Source organism: Lonchura striata, chromosome 29, assembly GCF_050655825.1.
Source record: "Lonchura striata isolate lonStrDom1 chromosome 29, ASM5065582v1, whole genome shotgun sequence".
In the NCBI taxonomy this organism is placed as follows: Eukaryota; Metazoa; Chordata; class Aves; order Passeriformes; family Estrildidae; genus Lonchura; species Lonchura striata.
In genome coordinates, this window is record NC_140731.1 from 3,738,745 (window position 1) to 3,760,896 (window position 22,152).

Here is a 22,152-nt window from a genome sequence, read left to right on the forward strand (position 1 = left end):
GCAGGGACAGGGACAGGGACAGGGACAGGGACAGGGACTGGGACAGGGACAGGGCTGCCCTGCACTCACACCATGTGGGTTTGGATCTCTGGGGGTTTGGATCTCTGTGGGTTTGGATCTTTCTGTGAGTTTGAATCTTTCTGTGGGTTTGGATCTCTGTGGGTTTGGATCTTTCTGTGCATTTGGATCTTTCTGTGCGTTTGGATCTCTGTGGGTTTGGATCTCTGTGGGTTTAGATCTCTGTGTCAGGGCTGGGGGGCTGCTCTCCACTAACAATCCCCTTCTGCTCCCTCTCTGGCTTCCCTCTCACCACACTCACACCAAACCCCTCCACGATGACGAAGACCCTCCCAGGGTCCCAAAGCCTGGCAGGTCCCAGCCGGGTTGGTCCCCAGGGTCCCACAGACACCCACCACATTCCGGAGACTCGTCGGAGCCGTCGCCGCAGTCGTCGTCGTGGTCGCAGACGAAGTGCTTGGGGATGCACTGCCGGTTCCCACACATGAACTCCCGCTCCTCACAGGTGTTGTTGTACACTGCAACAGGGCAGCAGCACCGTCAGCACCGCCAGGCCCCGGCCTCCCGAGCCCCCCACATCCCCAGAACTCCACATCCCCAGCCCCCCACATCCCCAGCTCCCCACATCCCCAGAATCCCACATCCCCAGAATCTCACATCCCCAACCCCTGGCCCCCCAGCCCCCGGCCTCCCCAGCCTCCTACCTCCTGAGCCCCCCACATCCCCAGAACCCCACATCCCCAGCCCCCCGGCCCCCCCAGCCCCCCAGCCCCTGCCTCGGGCACTCACAGCAGCCAGCAGCGAGGGTCTCATCGGCCCCGTCAGCACAGTCCTTGTCCCCGTCACAGAGCCAGCGCTCCGGCACGCACACGTACGTGCCCGGGCACTGGAAGGATCCTGAGCTGCAGGTGGTCAGCCCTGGGGAAGGGAGGAGCAGGATGGAGTCCGGACACCCCACTGCTGGAAGCTCTGGGGAGCCCCAGGATGCAGAGCTCGGGTGGGAGAAGGGTTGGGAAGAGGCAGGAACATGGATGCAGGAACGCGGGGATGGAGCAGGCAGGGACTGAGAGGGGGAGAAGGGCTGGAGGAGACTCACGGCAGCGACTGTCCTCGTCGGAGCCGTCCCCGCAGTCATCGGCCCCGTCGCACACCCAGAGCTTGGAGATGCAGCGGTGGTTGTTGCACTCGAACTGCACGGGGTAGCAGAACTTGTCTGGGAGAGGAGAAGAGGAGGAGATGGGGGTCAAAGCAAGGTGATAAAAGGCAGGAAACACCAGCAGAACATGGCCAGGCTGGGCCAGCCGGGCTCCAGGAGCCCAGGGGGGTGTTGGGGGTACCACTTGTGGTCCCACAGCTTTTGCTGGACCTGAGGAAGATCCCCAGCTCCTGAGCACTGTTTGGGGTTTGTTACAGAAGGTTAGAACTAAAAACACAACTGAAGGGAGCCACAACTGGTCCCATTTAAAAGGGCCACGGACACTTGTGCATGTGCCGAGCAAATCAGCACATGAGAACATTTACACTGGTCACATTTAAAAGCCCAAGAGTGGAGTAAAACCACAGAGGGGGAAAAATCTCGGGTCCGTCCTTGGAAAATGGATGTCAGGGAGAGAAGAGGGTCCTGCCCACCCTCCAGCACCACCCCGTGCCCAAGCCCAAATCCTGATTGTCCCCACCCTGCCGCTCACTGCACTGCATCTCATCTTCGCCATTCTCGCAGTCGTCCTCCTTGTCACAGGTCCAGGTCATGGGGATGCACCTCCCGCTCGGGCAGGCAAAGTAGTTGGATGGACATTTGGGCTTCCTCCCACCTACTTTGTGATGGAAACATCAAGTGAGGATGATGGCATGGCCACGTCCTGCCTCCTCCCAGCCCAGAACTGAAGGTTTCCTCCCCAAAATCCCCCTGAGGTGCCACATCCCAAATCCCTGTGGCACCATCTGTGTGGGAGCCACACGAGCAGGGGACAAGTCCCAGTGGGCAGACAAAGCCTCTACAACCCAAGCAGACCCCAAAGGGTCATTCCTGCCCCCAGAGCCCCCTCTGCTCTCCTGCTCTCACCGGGGCAGTTGCGCTCGTCCGAGTAATCGCCGCAGTCGTTGGCGCCGTCACACACCCAGCTGGGCGCGTAGCACAGGGACGTGTGCTCACACTTCTGGAACGTGGTGCCTTTCACCCCCAGCCTGAAGTAGCTGCTGCAGTCGGTGGCAGCTGAGAGGAATCACAGCAGAAGCCCCGGTGACGCAGCAGGAACCACGGCAGAAGCCCCCTGGTCTGGCTCCACCACGTGGCACCGACCCCTGCCCTGCTGCCGGAGCCCACCACACGCCACACACCCCCAGGTGAGCCCCACACATGGCCAGAGCTGCAGGGATCCAGCAGCTGCTGGGGTGCTCAGCACGGCACAGGGGGGCTGCAGGGGTGGGCTGTGGCTGCCTCACGCCAGGACAGGAGCAGGACCCTCCTCCCTCCCTCCTCAGCCCAAATCCCAAAGCCCCAGGTCCCTGCCGCCAGCACCGAGAGCATCTGCAGAGCTGAGGAGGGGCTGGGGGAGCAGCTCTGGGCACTCACTGCAGTTCATTTCATCAGATGCATCCTCGCAGTCGATGAACTGGTTGCAGCGGCTGGAATTCCCGATGCAGGTCCCGTCCCGGCAGCGGAACTCGGTCGCAGCACAGCTGGTTTCTGCCAGGGGCAAGAAGCCCCCACAGTCAATGAGGCAGGGTGGGGGCAACCCCACATTCACACTCACCCCAGGGCACCCACTGGTGCTGTGGAAAGGCACCCACACCCCACACACACCCCCCACCCCGTCCATGCAGCTCTGGGATGCTCAGATGCTTCTGGATGAGACCTGGCACCTCCTGGCTCACAACCTGCCTGGCAGCCTGAGCCCCTCTCCCTGGCACAACCAGACCCGGGCAGGATTCTGAGAAGCTCCCAACTGCTCCTGTCAGTTTGGAACCGAGCAGACCCATCCTGCAGCCCCCTAAGGGGATGCCTGGGAGCCACAAGGAGCAGTGACACGACACCCTGTGCCCCTCCTGGCTGTCAAACCACTCTCGCCGGGTGCCGCGTGCCCATGCCCGGGAGTTTTTCCTCTCAGCTGTCGCTCTGTCAGCTTTACAAACAGCACAAGCTTGACCTTGACTCTCCGTTAAGCCCTGGCTCTGCTCTGCTCCTGTCAAGCTGACGGTAACTCCCTCCTGCAGCCGCTGTCCCTGTCCCAGGCAGCTGACGGAGCCCTGGCAGGGGCTGGCCGGGTGCCAGGCAGACACTCACTGTTGCAAGGCACCTCGTCCGAGTTGTCCCCGCAGTTGTCCACCCCGTCGCACCAGTAGCGACTGGCGACGCAGCGCCCGTTCATGCAGTGCAGGTAGCCCTTCTTGCACTTGCGGCTGCCTGCCAGGGAGGAAGAGGAGGAAGAGGAAGAGGAGAAGGTGAGTAGAAGGAGGGCAAGCACCCCTGAGGGTCTCAGATCCTTGGGGACCTTCCAGCAGGGGAAGAAACCACAGAGCGGGAGCAGGAAGCCACTCCCTCGTGCAGAGGGGTGAGGGCTGGTGTGTGAGGGTGCTGTAGACCCCGCTGGCTCAGCTCTGGGGTTCCTGCTGCTCTCCAGCACGTCCCCAACACTGGGAAAGCTCTGGAGACCTTAAAGCCTGGCTGGGTGAAGCTCTGGGAGGGCAGGAGGGACTGCGTGCACATGAGGGATGGAAGGACACCCTGGAGTCCTTGTGCCCTTTGCTGAGTAACCCTGGCAATGTCCAAGGCCGGGCTGGATGTGGCTTGGAGCAAGTTGGATGTGCCTGGGCTAGTGGAAGATGTCCCAGGGTGAAGTGAGATGAGCTTTAAGGTCCCTCCCAACCCAAACCATTCCATGATTCCATGACCTTGAACATAGGAAAAAGGATTGATTTACTGGAGTGCTGTGAATCCTGCCTTCCATCCTTTTAGTTTTTGCCTCCATCCTCTTTGAGATTTAATGGCAAACTGGAAGAGGTTTCTAAGACTAATTAACGAGGGACAGACCTTGCAAGGCTGTGTGGAGGCACCTGCTCATGTGTTTGGTTGCCTCGAAGGGGAAGCCCCTGATTTTGTTCCCTTCCAACCCAAACTGTTCTGTGATTCTCTGAGCTGGCAGCTCAGGCAGGGTGTCTGGGGGTGCAGGGCTGTGTGTGTGGGTGAGCAAGGCAGCAAGAGGAGGAACCTTACTGCAGTAGGACTGCTTCTCATCCGACTTGTCCTTGCAGTGCACGACGCCGTCGCAGGTGCGGCTGAAGTCGATGCATTCGCCGTTCCCGCACTCGAACTCCTCGTGCACGTTGCAGGTGGAATTCACAGCTGGGCAGAGCACGGCAACGTCAGCTCTGCCAGGCCGAGATCGGCCTCACCCCTTCCTTCCCTCAGCTCCTCCACCCCCCTGACCTTTGCAGGTGAAATCCTCCTGCAGGACCCGCTCCCCGCGGCAGGAGCAGTTGACGTGGCCCTTGGGGGTGAGCAGGCACAGGTCCTGGCAGCCGCCGTTGTTCACCTGGCACAGGGACAGCTCGCCTAGGACAGAGGGACAGCGGTCACACCAGGGATGGACCCAGCAGCCCTTCCTCCTCGTCCTCTCTGCTGGGGCAAAAAGTAGGGATCCCTCCCCAGGGATCTCTTCCCATGGGGCTATGGAGGGTGTAGGGGGCTGGAGGCACCTGGTTTCCCCAGATTTTACAAGGAAATGCCCTGGGAAGAGCAGGGACAGGGAAAATCCTCTCTGTCTTCAGCCTGCATTGGTTTTGGGGATGGACAACTCTGGCATGAAGGTCACGAGGAGGCAACAGTAAGCTGGGAAGGACAATGGGATGATTCCCAAAGGGCTGGGAAGGATGGGGGGATGGATTCCCAAAGGGCCAGAATGGACAGAGAGATAGCTTCTCAAAGAGCCACGAAAGGATGGTGGGATGGGTTCCCAAAGGACCATGAAGGACAGTGGGATGGGCTCCCAAAGGACCATGAAGGACACTGGGACAGGTTCCCAAAGGACCACGATGGACAGTGGGATGGGTTCCCAAAGGACCATGAAGGACAGTGGGATGGGTTCCTGAAGAGCCAGGAAGGACAGTGGGATGACTCCCAAAGGACCATGATGGACCATGGGATGGATTCCTGAAGAGCCAGGAAGAGCATCGGGATGGGTTCCTTCCCCAGGCCTGCTGCCAGGGTGAGGGGCAGAGGGCAGGGACACCACGGTGACACCAGAGGGTCCTCACAGCTGTCGGTGTCGTTGGCCACGGCGATGATGCCCATGGGCTGCTGGGGGATGTCCACGCGCAGCAGCTTCATGTCCGTGCCCACGTATTTGTTGGCGCGCTGCACGGCCCGGCGCACCCAATCCGTCCAGAAGATGTAATCACCGTACACGGCCAGGCCAAAAGGGTGCACGGGCTCCGACTTCAGGATCACCTGCCGGGCACAGAATCATGGGAGGGGTTGGGTTGGAGAGGATCTAAAACTCCGTGGGCAGGTACACCTCCCAGGGCTGCTCCATCCGACCTGTCCTTGGACACTTCACAGAATCCTTGAGGTTGGAAAAGATCTCCATGATCAAGTCCAACCTGTGACCAACCCCCTCCAGAGCACTCAGTGCCACGTCCAGCAGTTCCCTGGACACCTCCAGGGATGGTGACTCCACCACAAACCTGCGCAGCCTCTTCCAATGTTTAACAACCCTTTCCATAAAGAAATTCCTTCTCATGTCCAGCTTGAAGCTATGTCCTCACTTCTCAGGGACACAGCCCAACTGGGAGCAGGAGGAACCCACCCCAGTAGGATGCCTGACCTCTCCAGCCCCGGGAACAGCTCTGCTTCCCTCTGACCACACTCCAGCCCCAGTTTTCCTCCCCATCTCACTGGCCTCAGACTCACATGGCGATGGGAGCCATCGTATTCGCAGCGCTCGATCTTGTCCAGGGTGGCATCAGAGAAGTAAATCTTCTCAGCCTTGTGGTCGATGGCCAACCCGTTGGGCGTCCGTATGTCCTGGTCGATGATGATGAGGACGTTGGCACCGGAGAGGGTGGCCCGCATGATGCTGGGGTGCTGCTCGTTCCAGTTGGTCCAGAACATCAAGCTGGGAGGGGAGGGACACACAGCGGCTTTGGAGCCTCAGCTCAGCCACATCCAGGCTGGCTCAGCCCATCCCTCCACAGCTGGGGGGCTTCCAGAGACTGGGAATTGCACGGGACATCATTCCCACGTAAAATGAGTGGGAAGAGGGTGAATGAGGCTGCTGCAGCCAGCTGGGAATTGTGGATGGGGATGGGACAGGGGGTCTGGAGCTGCTTTGTGGGGAGGGGGCTACAGGGTCTTTCCTCCCTGGGGGTCCAATCTTCTCTGTGCTGGGATCCAGAGCTTCCTACCCACAATGTCCACTGGGACCACGTGGATCCCTGGTGGGGCTGGCTGGACCGTCAGTGGCCACTCACTTCTGGCACTCGTCCAGCACGAAGGCTCGGGGGTGGTCGTCCCCTGACATGGTGATCACGGTCTCCCTCTCAAAGGCCCCGACCCGGCTCTGGTCCACCGTGTGCCGGGTGATGGTGGAGGTGGTGTAGCTGGTCCAGTACAGCGTGTCCCAGCCGCGGTGGTACGCCAGCCCCTCCACCGAGCCCACATCTGTGGGGACAGCAAAGGTCACACCCAGCCCGGACCCCAGCAAGGCTGTGGGTCACCCCGCATGGCCAGCGCTGACCCTGACACTGGGATGTTGAAGTTTTTGTTTTGAATTAGAGCCCAAAAATCCCTTGGAGGCTTTGGCTGCCGGGTGGGAACTCAGTGGGGAGCAGAGACCCCTGAGAGCGCCGAGTCTCATGGGTAGAGCTCTGTTGGAATGACCCTCCCTTGCAGGAAGGCTGAGGGATGCACACCTACAATGCACCAAGGACTTGAATTTGGCTCTCAAACTCCACACCAGCCAGACCTTGCTCTGGGTGCACAGCAGCAGCACTGGGAAGGGCAGAGTTTCCCTCTGCCAGGGGAGAGCTGAGCCCCTGGGGCACAAAGTGACAAGGCAAAGCCTGGTGGGGACCAGGGAGCCCTTCCCAGCTGGGAACTTGAACGGTGCACCCATCCTCCCCTCCTAATTAACACTTGGAAAAGGGTTTAATGAGGCGGCTGTGAGAGCTGGGCCATGCTCTCCCCTCTCAGGGATAAAGCACCATGAGCACCACTGTGAATTCCCTCATTAGCAGCACGTCCAAGGCCCTGGCTCAGGGAGCTCCTGGGGCAACAACTGGGGTTCTTTGAAGCTGCTGCAGGTCCCAATAAACCCAACCAAGTGCAAGGTGAGGCCTGGAGGTGAGGCTGGGGCTGGGCACTCCAAGGGTCAGGGCTTAGGGCGCTGCCTCAGGAGGTGAGTGTGAGCACAGAGCTGATCTCAACAGGCTGCAGTGCCTGTTTCTAGAGTCCAAGCCTCGTGACATGCTCTCCGTGCCAGAATGAGCTCTGCAGGCTGCTCCCAATGCCTGTGTCCACTTCCAGAGGTTCTTCAGAAACCTCTCACAGCTCAGCCTGTACTTACTGCCCCTCCAAACACCTCCAAAAACCCCTTGGGCAAGAACAGAGGGAGTGCAGGAGGAGGTGGGGGAGAGGGACACAGGTCTGAGGTTAGGCACAGAAGGGACAATCCCGTGCCACTCACTCTCCACGATGGTCTTGCGCCCCGTGCCGTCGTCGTTGATCTGCTGGATGTTGCCGAAGTGGATGTCGCTGTAGAAGATGCGGTTGCTGCCCTTGGAGCCGTAGCGGTAATCGAAGGCCAGGGCGATGACGTTCTTCATGTGCTCCGCGTCCTCGAAGGGCTTGATGGGCGCGTTGAGGTTGTTCTCGTCCGAGAGGTGGATGCTCTTGAGGATGGTGCGCTCCGAGTAGAGCAGGTACCCGTCGTAGTCCCGGCAGCTCACGCCGTCCTCCGACAGCATCCCGTGGGCGCAGGCGCACGTCCTCTGCCCGCCGCCGCGGAACAGGCACAGCTGCTGGCAGCCCCCGTTGTTCTGGGCACAGATGTTGGTGCCTGACATGGAGGGACAGGGGGGATTCGGTGAGGGATGGGGCAGGATGCAGCCACCCGGCCTCTTTCAGCACCTGGCGCTCCCGAAGGAAGGGACGGGTTCAAAGCACGGCACAGCACGGCTCCGATGGGGACGCAGTGATTCCATCCCACATGAGGAGCTGCCCCCGTGCTCAGACCTACCCTTCTGCCGGGCCCGGTTGAAGACTTTGATGTCCTTGAGCTGCACGCCGATCCCAGTCCGCAGGGACACTGACTCGGTGGCGTTGTCCTTGTTTCCTCTTTTGATGGAGCCGTTGGCGTGAGTCCTGAAGGAGGATGGAGGCACCAAGTGACCAGCACAGGACCCCTCCCCACCTTGCCACTGCACCCATCAGCTCCCCCCACCCTCCACACAGCCCCCAGCCCCCTTGGCGCCGCACCTATCGCTCCAGTAAATGTATTCCTCAAAGACCGACACGGAGAACATGTCCATGTTGTTGCTGGACAGAACAACCTCGCGGTTCTCGCCCGTCTCCAGGTCAATCCGTTCGATTTTGTCTGTCCGGGCATCACACCAGTACAGCTTCCCATCCTGCAGGGATGAGACAACACCCCAGTTGGCGTGGGGGCAGCACTACCCTCTGCCCCTCTGGCAGGATGTCCTGGGGTTCAGACCACCCTGAGACCCTGGAGCCCCAAGGAGGGCAGCCATGTCCCCAGCAGTAGGACACGGCCACGGGGACCATGGCGACTGGTACCATCCCTCCCAGATGCCGAGTGTACCTCGTAGTCCACGGAAATCCCGTTGGGCCAGCTGATGCTGACGTTGACCAGCACCATCCTCTCGGTGCCGTCCAGGCGCGAGCGCTCGATGCGGGGGTACTGCCCCCACTCTGTCCAGAACAGGTACCTGAGGGGACAGCAAGGATGTCACCACAGGTTCATCACCAGGAGCAGCATTGGCCCTTTGAATAAAGGACAGGCACCACCCCATTCATCCGCCCACAGTGGGGCTTCAGTCCAGACCCTGCCCACTCACAGACCCGGCATCACATCTGCATCTCCATCCCTCCCCAGATCCAAACTCTGCTCTCCCTGGGGCTCCATCCAAAGCTGAAGCCGGTCTAAAGAGGCTCCACCTGGATTTTCTGAGGTGCTGACACCCACCAGGTCCCAAGGGGCTCCCAGGGAGTTCAGCCCATCAGTGAAAGGAGGATTAAATCCAGGGTTTGGACTCCTTGGTGTGGCAGATCTGTGAGTCCTTCCCTGCTCCGTGCACACACACGGCTCTGCCGGGAGGTGTGGGGGTCTCACCCTGTGCCCACCCCACAGGCGATGCCCCTTTTGGGGCGGTGTCTCACCCCTTCTCTGGATGGACCGTGATGGCCCGTGGCTTGTCCAGCCCCTGCGAGATGACCACGTAGCGGAAGGACCCGTTCAGCCTGGCCACCTCGATGACATCAAAGCCCTGGTCCGTCCAGTAGATGTTTCCTGCGAGAGGGGAGGGTGAACACCCACACAAGCCCCACTGCCCCGCTGCCCCCGGCTCCAGAGCCCCACCCCACACCCCACCTGCGATCCAGTCCACGGCGATGCCCTCCACGCGGCCAATGCCGTTGGTCACCACGTCCTCACGCCACGTCTGGTCCCGCTTGGCTCGACTGATGGTGCTCAGGCCCATGTCCACCCAGTAAATCGTGTCATTCTCTGAGAGGGACAAGGAGGCAGGAGGGGACGAGTCAGTGATCACCTCTGGTCACTCCAGAATGGTAAAAATCTTCAACTTACAGCCCTGAAATCCTCCCTGACTTGGTGCTGCCGAGGGGGCATTCTAGGGCAAAGAACTGCCAAAAGGGTGATGGTGATGGCCCCCTCATGCTCCCCATCCCCTGTCCTGTTCCCAGCCCCCCTGTCCTGTTCCCAGCCCCACATCACCTGCGTGGAAGTCGATTCCCACAGCCAGGGAGGTCCCCGAGACCGGCACAAGAGCATCCGACTTGTCATTGGGGTCCAGGGGAATGCCCCGGATCCCCTCGTGCACCGAGTACAGCAGGAAGGAGCCAACACCTGCAACGCAGGGGCAGGGACAGTCAGACACACCCCAAAACCCACATGCTGTCCCTGCACCTTGGAAATCTGTGACAGGGGAGGATCATGAGCCTGGCAGGGCTCTGCAGGAACAGCAAAGAACTCCGTGGGGGCTGCAACCCCCGTCCCAGTCCATTCCAGGGTCCAGTCCTGCTCCAGGGGGGCACGAGTGAAGCCCCTTCCCACCACCCACCACCCCCACCCCGTGTTGGCAAAGGCTCCGCAGCGCATCTGGGTCAGGGCAGCACTTGTTATTCAGCCCCTGCCCTGACCCAGATGGTGCAGAGCTCTGCCAAACCCCCCCAAAACCACCCGGAACACTTTGCACACAAACAGCCTTTGAGAGGCCCTGGCAGTGCCCGAGGGGATGGCAGCGAGGGGTTCTGCAGAGCAGAACCTGGCCCTGCTCCCAGTGAGCCCAACCTGCTGCCCACAGCGAGGGTCCCACCTCTCCGGGAGGGTCCAGTCCACCAGTGACACCCTTGGTGACCAGGCAGTGCCCCCACGCTCATCAGGGACAGCCCAGGCAAGGCTATCGCTGCCACCTGAGCCCACAACCCCCCCAAGCCCCTCCAGTGTCCTTCTGGTGCCCAGAGTTCCCCTGCAGTGACGTGGGACACAGAGCAGTGGGTAGGAGGCACACAGGGTCAGCAGCTGGGGTGGCCACAGGCATGGCTGGGGTGGCCACAGGGCCTCGCTGCACCGAGGGATGGTTCAGGGAGGGGACAGGGACCAGCACACACCTTCACAGGACTGCTGCCCACTCTTGAGGCTGTAGCCTGCGGTGCACATGCAGGAGCGGGAGGTCTCCGAGGTGGGGAGGCACAGCTGCGAGCAGTCCCCGTTGTTCTGGCTGCAGGGATTGGTCCCAGCTGTGGCAGAAAAAAAAAAGGGTGAGGGGCTACGGGGGGCGAGGGTGCACCCAGCAAGGCTGGGACAGCCAGGGCAGCACCCGTACGAGGTGTGAGCGCCCTGCACCAGCCAGCACAGGCTTGGCACGAGGGCAAGGGCAAAGCTTGGGCCAGCTGTCAGGGATGGAGCCACCACTGAGCACTGCCCAGCCCCACGGGACCCCGCCCTGACCTTGCTGGATGCTCTCGTCGTACACCTTCATGTGCATCACCAGCGTGGTGCTGTTGCGCAGCACCGTCACCTCCGTCCCGTCCTTCTTGTTGCAGGTGCCCATCCTCTCGGAGGCCTGGTCAGCCCACCACAGCTTGTCCCCTGTAGGGAGGAGGCAGGAGCATGGGGCAGCGCTCCCCACCCCAGCTGAGGTGGGCGGGAGAGTTTGGGAAGGGCCAGGAGACATGGAAAGGTGTCTCCCCCTCGGCAGCCCTCACCCATGATGGCCAGGGCGGTGGCCTTGCTCAGCTGGCTCCGCACAGACTCCAGCACCTCCAGGTTGCTGCCATCCAGGTCACACCTGTTGATGGTGCCGTTGCCAGAGCTGATCCAGTAGAGTTTGCTCTCCGGGTAGTCGATGGCCAGGCCTGGAAAGGACGGGAATGTCACCAGGCTGGTGGCACGCAGGGATCGTCACAGAGCTGGAGGTGGGATGGGATGGGATGGGGTGGGATGGGATGGGGATGGGGATGGCATGGCATGGCATGGCATGGCATGGCATGGCATGGCATGGGATTGGGATGGAGTGAGCAGGCAGGTAAGGCCATGGTGACCCAGAACAGGACAGCTGCCATCCCCCCAAGGAGCCAGAGTGGGGACTTGAGGCTCTGCAGGACAGCGAGACGAGGTGAGGGATCCTGGAGGCCATGGAGGGGTTCGTACCAACAGGTCCCTTCTGGTTGGTGAAGAGGAGTGTGCGGTTGCTGCCGTCCATGTTGGCCACACTGATGTTGTCCCCATCTGTCCAGTACAGCTTCCTGCAAGGTGAGAGGACAATGGGCGAGGGGCCATGCTGCCAGCAGCCCCCTGCACCCTCCCAGCCTTGCAGAGCCCCTCACCTGCTCATGGCACAGCCTGGGCAGCCCCACAGCCCCTTGTCCCCACCCAGGAGAGGGCTTGGGGGCTGCCAAAGCCCTGAGCACCTGGATTGTCACACACTGGTGAGTGCTCACTTAGCACAGCCCGCTCCCCTTCACACACGAGTGTGCAGACACACGGCTCACCCCCCATCTCCTGTGACACGCAGGGACAGCCCCCGTTCTCTCCCCCATCACACACAAACACACCCCTGTGCCTGCACACACGCCTCTGTCCCACCAGCCCCACGTCCCACCAGACTCACCCCTGGAGCGGGTGCACCACCAGGCAGTGAGGCTTGTCCAGCCCCTGGATCACAGCGTTCTTGAAGGAACCGTCCAGCCTGGCCACGTTGATCTGCTTCTTGTTGGCGTCGTAGCTGGTCCAGAAGAGGTTTCTGGAAACCCAATCCACGGAGAGGCCGTGAGCGTTGGGCAGGTCTGCAAGGGAACGGAGAGGGGAGCTCGTCAGCTGTGAGGACGGGGCTGGGATGATGCTCAGATGAAGAGGAAGGGCAGATCTCGGGGAGCTGAAGGCTCTGGAGGGTCGGGGGTCTGAGCTCCCCTCACACCAACCTGCAGAGACGACGGTCTCCACGCCGGTGCCGTTGATGAAAGCTCTCTTGATGGTCTGGGTGCGGACATCTGACCAGTAAATGCGCTGCTCCAAAGCATCGTAGTCCACCACGGTGACATTGTCGATGTCGGGCACGGTGAAGGAGATGATGTAGTTGTAGTAGGGGTTGTCGATGTCCACGCCCCGGATCTCCATCTGCCGTGCGTACAGCAGGAACTTCTTAAACTCTGCGAGAAGAAAAAGGGCAGCGGTGGGATCGTGGCTCCAGAGCACCCCCTCACCCCCCCAGCTCCCCTGGCAGACCCCTACCATAGCAGGTGGTGTTGTCCTTGTCCAGCTTCATGAGGTGGGGGCAGGCACAGGACAAGGTGCGGTTGTAGTTGATGAGGCAGAGGTGGGAACACGGCCCTTTGCCCCCGTTGGCTTCGCAGGGATTAGGAGCTGCAAAGGGGAGAGGACTCAGCGACATCCCAGCCTGGGGGACACCCACCCGGGAGACCCCAAGAGCTGCAGCCCCCCCAGACCCTGCCTGCCCCATCGAGCATCGCCTGACGGGGCAAAGGGGCAGCCACAGGGATGAGAGCAGCATCCACCTGCTGCTCCAAGGGGGTGCGAGCGCAGACCAAGTGCCAGTGCCACCCTCTGCTGTCCCCCCACCCCATCCCCTCTTCTGCGCTCCCTCAGCCTCACCCAGGGGCTGCCGGGAGGGGTGATACACCTGCAGGTCAAAGGGCTGCGTGTTGGTCCTCTGCACCACGGTCACGTTGTGCCCCGTCCACTTGTTGGCCTTGGCCAAGGTGTTGGTGCGCCAGTCGGTCCAGTACACCTCCCCCCCGTAGAGGGTGACAGCGAAGGGGTGGGACAGGTACTCGTGTCCCCTCAGCACCTCGATGTGCCCTGTGCCATCATACAGGGCTGAGTAGATGGCATCCGACCTGTGCCAGGGGGAGATGAGGGTGAGGGAGGTGAGGAGGGGGCACCACAGGGTCTTTAACCCAAAAGCAACAACCAGCAGGGTCTAATCAGCCGTGATGGAAATCCTGCTGATTTACACCAGCATCCACAGAGGACAGCACCCAGAGCCTGGCCTGGCCCACGCTGGAGACGCAAACAGACCCCACAGCGTGAAGGCTTCTCTCTCCCAGCCCAGCACAACACTGGAACCAGGGGAAGATCCAGACTGGGAGGGACACACAGAGAGGTGTCCTGGCCCTACCTGGCATCGATCCAGAGGATCCTCTTCTCCAGGTAGTCCACAGTGAGCCCGTTGGGCCACCCCCCCGAGCCCGTCTCCTTGTGGATGGTGCGTCGGCCCTCGCCGCTCATGGAGGCGGCCTCGATGCGGGGCAGGCTGGCGTCCCAGTCCGTCCAGAACAGGATCCTGCCAGGAGGGACTGTGAGCAAGGACAGGAGCCCGTGGCCTCGTCCCCCCACAGCTGCTGGCGTGTCCCGCTGAGCGCTGTCCCCTCCTGCCTCACCCGTAGCGAGGGTCCAGGGCGATGGCGCGGGGGTGCTCGATGTCCCCGGCCAGCAGCGTGGTCCTCATGGTGCCATCCAGCTTGGCCACCTCGATCTGGTCCAGGTTGCTCTCCACCCAGTAGATGTTGCCAGCGATCCAGTCCACGGCCAGCCCCTCGGGGGTGGCCAGGCCGTACTGTATCACCACCTCGAAGCTGGTCAGAGCTGTGGGGCACAAGCTGAGGGCTCAGCCTGGTGTCCCCTTCCCCAGCCCACTCAGCTCTACCACCACCCCTGTGTCCCCAACAGCTCCAACCAGCTCAGCTGGGGTTGGCTGTGGGCGGACGTGTCCTCCCCAAACAGAGCCTGAACCACCCCTGTCCATGGTCCAAACCTCGAAGGGCTCAGCACCCCATATCCATGGTCAGACCCCAAGGAGCTCAGCATCCCAAATCCATAGTCCAGACCCCAAAGAATTCAGCCCCCATCCATGTCCCAGGCCTCAAAGGGCTCAGCCCCCAATCCATAGTCCAGACCCCAAAGAGCTCAGGCCCCATCCATAGTACAGACCTTAAAGGCCTCAGCACCCCCTGTCCATAGTCCAGACCCCAAAGAGTTCAGCCCCCATCCATAGTCCCAGGCCCCAAAGGGCTCAGCACCTCCTGTCCATAGTCCCAGACCCCAAGAGCTCAGCACCCCCTGTCCATAGTCCAGGCTCCAAAGAGCTCAGCATCCATCCACAGTCCAGACCCTAAAGGGCTCAGCCCCCCATCCCTAGTCCTGCCACTGGGCCCCTGCAGGAGCAGCACTGATGTCAAGGGTGTCCTCTCTGTGCCCAGCTGCTGGGCTGCAATTACCAGCAGGGAAGCGCTGGGAATGCTAATTAACTGCTGCATAATGAGAGCAGAACTTTATCAGGATCACTGTCAGGGCCGTGGGCTTCAGCTGCTGCATCACCGTGGGGTGCCACAGAATCGCTGACCCCAGACCTGCACCCCTGCTTTCCCTCCAAGCCCCAGCTCTCCCAGCCCAAGGCTCCGCACCCCCGTTCTCCAGCAGCTTTCCCCTGTAGATTTTGTCCTCCACCACGTCGGTCCAGTACAGGGAGCTTTGGTTGAGGTGGAAGTCCAGGGCGATGGTGTTGCGCAGCCCGGGCACCAGGACGCTGTAGTCCCCTCGGTGCAGGTCGATGCGCCGGATCTCGTGGCGGTTGGAGAAGATGATGAACGGCTTGAAAGGGTCTGGGAGAAGCAGAGCAGGGTCAGGGACAAGGCAGGGGACAGTGCACCCAGCCCCAGCTATTGTCAGCACAGATCTCACCATCATCACCCAGCCACGTCCATCAGCACAACCCCCAGCTCCACGAGAGGACAAACTCCCCGAGGCAGCTGGGGGGCTGCGACCAGTCCCTGGTGACCCCAAAACCCACCCAGGCTGCGGCAGCTCTCGCTCCCCAAAACACACCCAGGCTGCGGCAGCTCTTGCCCCTCAAAACCCACCCAGGCTGCGGCAGCTCTCGCCATCGGGCTCCAGCATCCAGCCCTCGTAGCAGGAGCACTTGACATTGTACTTGTCCTGCTCGCACTTCTGGCTGCACTTGAGGTGCTTGGCACAGTAGCTCTGGATCTGGCAGGTCTTGTTGTCAGCACCCAGCTCCATGCCCAGGGGACAGGAGCACACGATGCCCTCGCCAGGGGCCACGGTGCAGTTGTGGCTGCAGCCGCCGTTGTTGAGGGAACACTGGTCTGTGGGGACAGGACATGGTTGTCACCTCCTCGTCCCACTCCCGGGTCACCCCGCAGCCCCGCGCCCGGCCCCGCGCTCACCGCAGAGCTCGCCCTCGTCGGAGCCGTCGCCGCAGTCATCGGAGCCGTCGCAGAGCTTCTCAGGGGGCAGGCAGATGGAGGTGTTGTTGGCACAGGTGTGAGAGGGGGGTTTGCACACCAGGGACTCGCAGTTCTCCTCGTCAGAGTTGTCCTCGCAGTCGCTGTCCCCGTCACAGACCCAGGCCTTGCTGATGCACCGGGCTGACGGGGCAGAGCAGAACCAGAAGGGACGTTATTCCAGGCATTCCCAGATGTTATTCCAGGCATGGGCAGCATGGGGGTGTTTGAGTAGCTCAAACACCAAAAGCTGGACCAGAGCTGGCCCAGATGGGACAGATCAGGGAGGGCCTAGGGGGTCAGGAGGTCAGCCCCATAACCAGTGTCCCACTACTCTTGTCCCCAGCCCACCAAAGTGTGTCCCAGCCCCTTCCTCAGAGAAGAGCAGATCTGAGGATGACAGAATCCATCAGGATCATGGTTCACAGGTTGGCTGCTTGTATTTCCCCATTATCCAGGCACCGAGGACAGTCCAGCCCCCCCAGGTGGGATCCCCTGCCCCCTGCTCTCACCTGAGTCCTTGCAGCCGAATTTGACGTTGGGGTCGCAGACGTGGGTGACCCCCTCGCAGTTCTTCTCGTCGCTGGAGTCCATGCAGTCCGTGTCACCGTCACAGCGCCAGCGCATGGGGATGCACAGCCCGTCCAGCCGGCACTGGAACTCGTCCGTGTGGCAGCCCCCGGGCGGGCGCGTGGCTGTGGGGAGGGCACTGCTCACTGCCTGCACCCCACCGAGCTGGGGGGCTCCAGGACAGGGTGAGGAGCAGGCACTCAGCCAGCAGGAAAAACAGCTGGAGGCACCAGAGGCACAGGAGGGGCATCTGAGCGCTGAGTGCAGCCAGAGAAGCTGCAGAATTCCCTGCCTAGAGAAGCAGGGCGGCGCTGCCCGGGGCAGGGTTTGCCTCTGGGGGCCATGGCAGTGGCTGGGGGTCCCTCCCGCGTGCTGGGCTCACCCTGGTTGGTGCAGTTGGCATGGGTCTCGTCGCTGTAGTCGCCGCAGTCGTTGTCCCCGTCGCAGGTCCAGTGCACGGGGATGCAGCGCCCGCTGTTGCACTTGAACTGGTTGCTGGAGCAGGAGTGGCTGCAGCCGGCCTCGTCGCTGTTGTCCCCGCAGTCGTTGTCTGGAGAGGGAAGGGGGGCGGGCAGGGGGTCAGCAGGGGCCCGGCCAGGAGGGGGCTGGCAGGAGGGAGGACAGCAGAGACCCCTCGCCGGGGGAAGCGGGGGGCAACGGGGACCGGACAGAGCACGCCGGCAGACGGGACGGGGGGTGACGGCAGCCCCTCGGTGCTGGCGGTGGGACCCCCGCCACGGGCTGCAGACCCCCGGCCCTCCCACCCCACAGCACCAGCAGCACACAGAGAAAATGAAACACAGAAACTGCATAGATCAGCCATGAACCTGGGGGGCCCTGGGCTCCACTCTGGGGGGAGCGGGTGCTCCATTGGGGGTGCACCCATGGGGAGGGGGCTGCAACAGCCAAGTGGGGGGGTTGGGTTGCCTGGAGGAAACCCCCACGCCCACCGTGGGCAGGGGGAGGTTTGGTCTGAGGGTACCTGGACACTGGCAATGCAGCCCCTCTGCCTGCCTGGCACGGGGGGCCTGGCCTGGGCACCACCACAGGGCTCCTCTGTGGATGCCCTACCTGAGACTGGTCAAGGGGATTTGCTTCCTGGTGCCTCAGGATGGGTAAAAGGATGATGGCACTGATGGGGACATTGGCACTGATGGGGACGATGGCACTGATGGGGACAATGGCACTGATGGGGACAGTGGCACTGATGGGGACAGTGGCACTGATAGAGGTATTGGCACTGCTGGGGACAATGGCACTGATGGGGATAATAGCACTGATGGGGACGATGACACTGATAGGGACAGTGGCACTGATGGGGACAGTGGCACTGCTGGGGACAGTGGCACTGATGGGGACGATGGCACTGATGGGGATAATAACACTGATAAAGACAATGACACTGATGGGGACAATGGCACTGATGGGGACGATGGCACTGCTGGGGACAGTGGCACTGCTGGGGACAGTGGCACTGATGGGGACGATGGCACTGCTGGGGACAGTGGCACTGATGGGGACGATGGCACTGCCAGCTGCCACGTGGCCTCGCCAGCAGCACCTGCAACCCTTGACCTCTCTGGTCTCCCCCCAAGAGCAGCTTCCCACGGGGCTCTGCTTGGTGAGCTGGGAGGAGCAGTGGCTCCTTGGCACCTGGCACATCCCTCCTGCTACTGGGGAGCTGGGGGACATTGCTGGAGAGCTGGGGGACATTGCCTGAGGCACAGGGGACATTGCTGGAGAGGAGGAGGGCACCACCAGAGGCACCAGGGGCACCACCAGAGGCCTGGGAGCATTGCCAGAAGCACAGGGGTATTGCCAGAGGCCCGGGGGCATTGCCAGAGGCACAGGGGCATTGCCAGAGGCACAGGGGACATTGCTGGAGAGCTGGGGAACATTGCTGGAGAGCTGGGGGACATTGCCAGAGGCACAGGGGGCATTGCTGGAGAGGAGGAGGGCACTACCAGAGGCACAGGGGCATCACCAGAGGCACCAGGGGCACCACCAGAGGCACAGGGGCATTGCCAGAGGCACAGGGGCATCACCAGAGGCACCAGGGGCACCACCAGAGGCCTGGGAGCATTGCCAGAGGCACAGGGGCATTGCCAGAGGCACCAGGGGCATTGCCAGAGGCAGCAGGGGCATTGCCAGGGGCACAGGGGCATTGCCAGTGTCCAGCAGCAGCCCCCGGGGCTCGCAGCCCTCTGGAGGGGGCAGGTCTGGGGGCTCGGGGGGCCCGCTGGGGGGTCTGGTGCATGTTGATCTATGCACTAACCGGTAGGCTTTGGACAGTTCTTTTCGTCAGAGCCATCCCCACAATCTTTTTCTGAAACACAGAACCACCAGACAGGAGCGTGGGCACGGTGACAAACACAACCCACCACAGTGACAACCACGGCACACGCACAGCAGGTGGCACAGAGACACCGGGACACGGACACGGACACACGGACACGGACACACGGAGGCACCGGGCAGCCTGGGAGGCGAGACCAGAAGCAGCAGAGGGTGCTGGGGGAGCGGGGGGCAGCCGGGCTGGGGGGACCCTCGTGGTGCTGCAGCTCCTGCCCCGGGCACCTGGCGAGGCTTGGGGCTGCACGAGGGGCTCCACGCCACGGCCTGGCTGCCACAGTGGGGAATCCCAGGAGAAGAGACCATCCCCTGGCAGGGCCAGCTCCAAGGGAGCTCAGGAAGACTCCAGGGAGAGTCCTGCACCCACAGCTCTGCTCAGCCAGGCACCAGTGTCTCACATGCCCAATGTTAATTATTCCCAACAAGGCAGAGCGCCTCAAAGATTGGTATAAACTTGTGGGAAAGGAAAGTACCCTTGGGGCAAACCCTCTGTCCCAGGCCTGGCCCTGGGAAGATCCAAGGGCAGATGGGAGCTGGCTGGGAGAGCTCTCCTGCCTTCCCTGAGGCTGCAGGACCTGGCTCAGCCCTACCAGCAGCTCTGGCCATGCCACACTCAGTTCCAGCAGCAGGGAAAGGTTTTGGAAAGCTTGCAAAGGATGCCAAGGTCTGGAACAATCCCTGCCAGGTCACTCCTGCAGCTCTCCCTGCCCCAGCGCAGCCAAGGGCTGGGGGCTGTAGGACGGGCTCATCTTTGGCTCACGCCCGCTCCCCTTGGGGTCTGGCTTCTGCCCCTCAGCACACGCTGAGAACTGGCCCAAATTGCCAAAATGGGGTCCCTGCCAGGCTGCACCCCCGCCTCAGGTCTCGCCATCCCCTCGGGAGCACCCCGGGGCCGGGTCCTCACCGTTGTCACAGCGCCAGTTGATGTTGATGCAGCGCCCGTTGTTGCAGGTGAACTGCGTCAGGGGGAAGCAGGTCGGGTAGGCTGCAGGGGAGGGAGAGGCACCGTCAGCACGGGGGACACCTCATGTGCACCCCAACTCTCACAGCCCCAGCGCTCCCAGTGCTCCCAGTGCTCCCAGTCCCAGCTCACCACACGAGGCAGACTCGTCAGAGCGGTCCCCGCAGTCATCATCCAGGTCACACGTCCAGGAGATGGGGATGCAGCGGCCACTGGCGCAGGAGAACTGGTTGGGGGAGCAGGTCCGGGCTGGCCAGGAGGAACAGATGGAGAGTTAATGGCCCACGGTACCTTGTTGTGCCAGGGGAAGGTGAGCAACAACCTCCTGGTCCCCTGCAAGGCCCAGGTGCACAGCCAAGGTGTGGGCACATGTGAGATCAGGCTGTGGCTCAGCACGGGTTCTCCTGAGAGCCCTGAGGACAAGGCAGGGTCCTCACCTGAGCAGGTGGAGTTGGACTCGTCCTCGTTGTTCCCGCAGTCGTTGTCCCCGTCGCAGAGCCAGCGGTTGGGGATGCAGCGGTTGTTCTTGCACTTGAAGCGGTCTGAAGGGCAGGTGTGCTGGTCTGTGGGGGGAAACCACACTCAGGACCTGCCCCTCATCCCACCCCATCCCACCTCTACGTCCAACAAAGAGAAAAACTGGGACAGAAAAGAGCTGGAGCCTCAAACTTGGCATCAGAATCTCAACCAACATTTTCCTCCTGTACCTCCTCCTCTCCTCAAGCGGGAGAGGGGACAGAGGGGTCCTGGCTACCCAACCCTGCCCCAAGCACTGCCTCCACATCTGGGAGAGCCCTAGCCCAAGCAGGAGGGGTCACGCACGGCAGAGCTCGGGGGCTTCGTCGCTGTTGTCCAGGCAGTCGTTGTCCCCGTCGCATTTCCAGCGCTCTTGGATGCAGCGGTTGTTCTTGCAGGCGAACTCCCCGGGCTGGCACTGCGGCGGGGGGATGTAGGACGGATTGGCTGCCAAGGGGAAAGCACAGGCAGGATTTTAACCAGGTGACCAAGGGCAGCTTCCCATGGAGAAAGAGAGTCCCCACAAGGGTCCCCCCAGCCTACCCTGGCAGGTGACAGAGTCCGACCCCAGCATCTGATCCTCGGCGCAGGCGCACTGACGGCCCCGGGGGGTGGCCAGGCACAGGCTGCTGCACCCCCCGTTGTTGACACGGCATTTGTTGGAGCCCACTGCGGAGGCAAAGGGGTGAGGAGATGGCACCTCAGTGCCCAGGGACCTCTGCAGACCCACAGGGGTGCTGGGAGCCCCTGGCCCCCTGGACTCCCTCAACATCAGCCGCAGTTGGAAGCTAGCTGGAAACCCCACGTGAGGCCACGGGGACCTCTCAGGGGACGCAGAGCCCGATGGAATCACGGTGGGAAAAAGAGGGAAGGCTGGAAGGGCAGGGCACGAGCGAGAGGAAAGACAAACAAGGAGTATGGGGATGGCTAAAAGGAAACAAAAAGATGTGGGGGGCTGCTTAGGAAACTCAGACTTGCCCCCAGCCCCATCCCTGCGAGCCCAGCCCCTCGTGCCCTCGCACCTTGCTGCTGCTGCGCGTCGTACATGCGGATCTCGAAGATGGGCGGGCGCTCGTTGCGCAGCAGGCTCACGGCCTTGGAGGCCTGGTCCAGCCGGTAGATGCTGCCGCTGCGGTACTCGGTCCAGAACAGAAAGTTGCTGTAGTGGCACAGCCCGAAGGCGTGGTTCAGCTCCGGGCCCTCATACACGATCTGCGGGTGCGGGGAGGCGCAGAGGCTCCGTTAGCTGGGATGGGCACTCGGGGACAGGGCAGGGACGGGGATGGGGACAGGGACGGGGACGGGGACAGGGATGGGGACAGGGACGGGGACAGGGACGGGGACAGGGACAGGGACAGGGACAGGGACGGGGACGGGGACGGGGACAGGGAAAGGGACAGGGACAGGGATGGGACGGGGACAGGGATGGGACGGGGACAGGGACGGGGACAGGGAAAGGGACAGGGACAGGGATGGGACGGGGACAGGGATGGGGACGGGGACAGGGACAGGGACAGGACAGGGACGGGGACGGGGACAGGGACAGGGACAGGGATGGGGACGGGGACGGGGACAGGGAAAGGGACAGGGACAGGGATGGGACGGGGACAGGGACGGGGACGGGGACAGGGACAGGGACAGGGACAGGGACAGGGACAGGGACGGGGACGGGGACGGGGACAGGGAAAGGGACAGGGACAGGGATGGGACGGGGACA

General features: G+C 62.2%; 1 protein-coding gene across 6 annotated transcripts in view; it reads right to left on the reverse strand.

The window, feature by feature from the left end:
• Positions 1-22,152, reverse strand: part of LRP1 (LDL receptor related protein 1) — an 87,781-nt gene that overhangs the window by 20,240 nt on the left and 45,389 nt on the right. For 2 of the 6 annotated variants that reach the window (XM_077788649.2, XM_085563086.1), the window contains exons 14-54: positions 21,458-21,647; positions 20,979-21,104; positions 20,742-20,882; positions 20,357-20,482; positions 20,052-20,168; positions 19,863-19,943; positions 18,882-18,932; positions 16,989-17,156; positions 16,549-16,731; positions 15,980-16,180; positions 15,653-15,898; positions 15,197-15,394; positions 14,174-14,378; positions 13,912-14,076; positions 13,386-13,630; positions 13,005-13,136; positions 12,695-12,922; positions 12,385-12,559; positions 11,925-12,019; positions 11,480-11,629; positions 11,223-11,363; positions 10,883-11,011; positions 9,987-10,118; positions 9,624-9,758; positions 9,413-9,542; positions 8,835-8,961; positions 8,492-8,643; positions 8,253-8,377; positions 7,701-8,072; positions 6,487-6,676; positions 5,927-6,131; positions 5,272-5,464; positions 4,445-4,570; positions 4,232-4,360; positions 3,302-3,421; positions 2,591-2,704; positions 2,081-2,230; positions 1,695-1,832; positions 1,115-1,231; positions 808-936; positions 414-536 (exon numbers count right to left, since the gene is read on the reverse strand). In XM_077788649.2, the coding sequence (XP_077644775.1) occupies positions 414-536; positions 808-936; positions 1,115-1,231; positions 1,695-1,832; positions 2,081-2,230; positions 2,591-2,704; positions 3,302-3,421; positions 4,232-4,360; positions 4,445-4,570; positions 5,272-5,464; positions 5,927-6,131; positions 6,487-6,676; positions 7,701-8,072; positions 8,253-8,377; positions 8,492-8,643; positions 8,835-8,961; positions 9,413-9,542; positions 9,624-9,758; positions 9,987-10,118; positions 10,883-11,011; positions 11,223-11,363; positions 11,480-11,629; positions 11,925-12,019; positions 12,385-12,559; positions 12,695-12,922; positions 13,005-13,136; positions 13,386-13,630; positions 13,912-14,076; positions 14,174-14,378; positions 15,197-15,394; positions 15,653-15,898; positions 15,980-16,180; positions 16,549-16,731; positions 16,989-17,156; positions 18,882-18,932; positions 19,863-19,943; positions 20,052-20,168; positions 20,357-20,482; positions 20,742-20,882; positions 20,979-21,104; positions 21,458-21,647 (6,400 nt within the window). The remainder of the gene's footprint in view (positions 1-413; positions 537-807; positions 937-1,114; positions 1,232-1,694; positions 1,833-2,080; positions 2,231-2,590; positions 2,705-3,301; positions 3,422-4,231; positions 4,361-4,444; positions 4,571-5,271; positions 5,465-5,926; positions 6,132-6,486; positions 6,677-7,700; positions 8,073-8,252; positions 8,378-8,491; positions 8,644-8,834; positions 8,962-9,412; positions 9,543-9,623; positions 9,759-9,986; positions 10,119-10,882; positions 11,012-11,222; positions 11,364-11,479; positions 11,630-11,924; positions 12,020-12,384; positions 12,560-12,694; positions 12,923-13,004; positions 13,137-13,385; positions 13,631-13,911; positions 14,077-14,173; positions 14,379-15,196; positions 15,395-15,652; positions 15,899-15,979; positions 16,181-16,548; positions 16,732-16,988; positions 17,157-18,881; positions 18,933-19,862; positions 19,944-20,051; positions 20,169-20,356; positions 20,483-20,741; positions 20,883-20,978; positions 21,105-21,457; positions 21,648-22,152) is intronic. The other 4 variants (XM_077788643.2, XM_077788648.2, XM_077788647.2 and 1 more) reach the window with 4 other exon arrangements.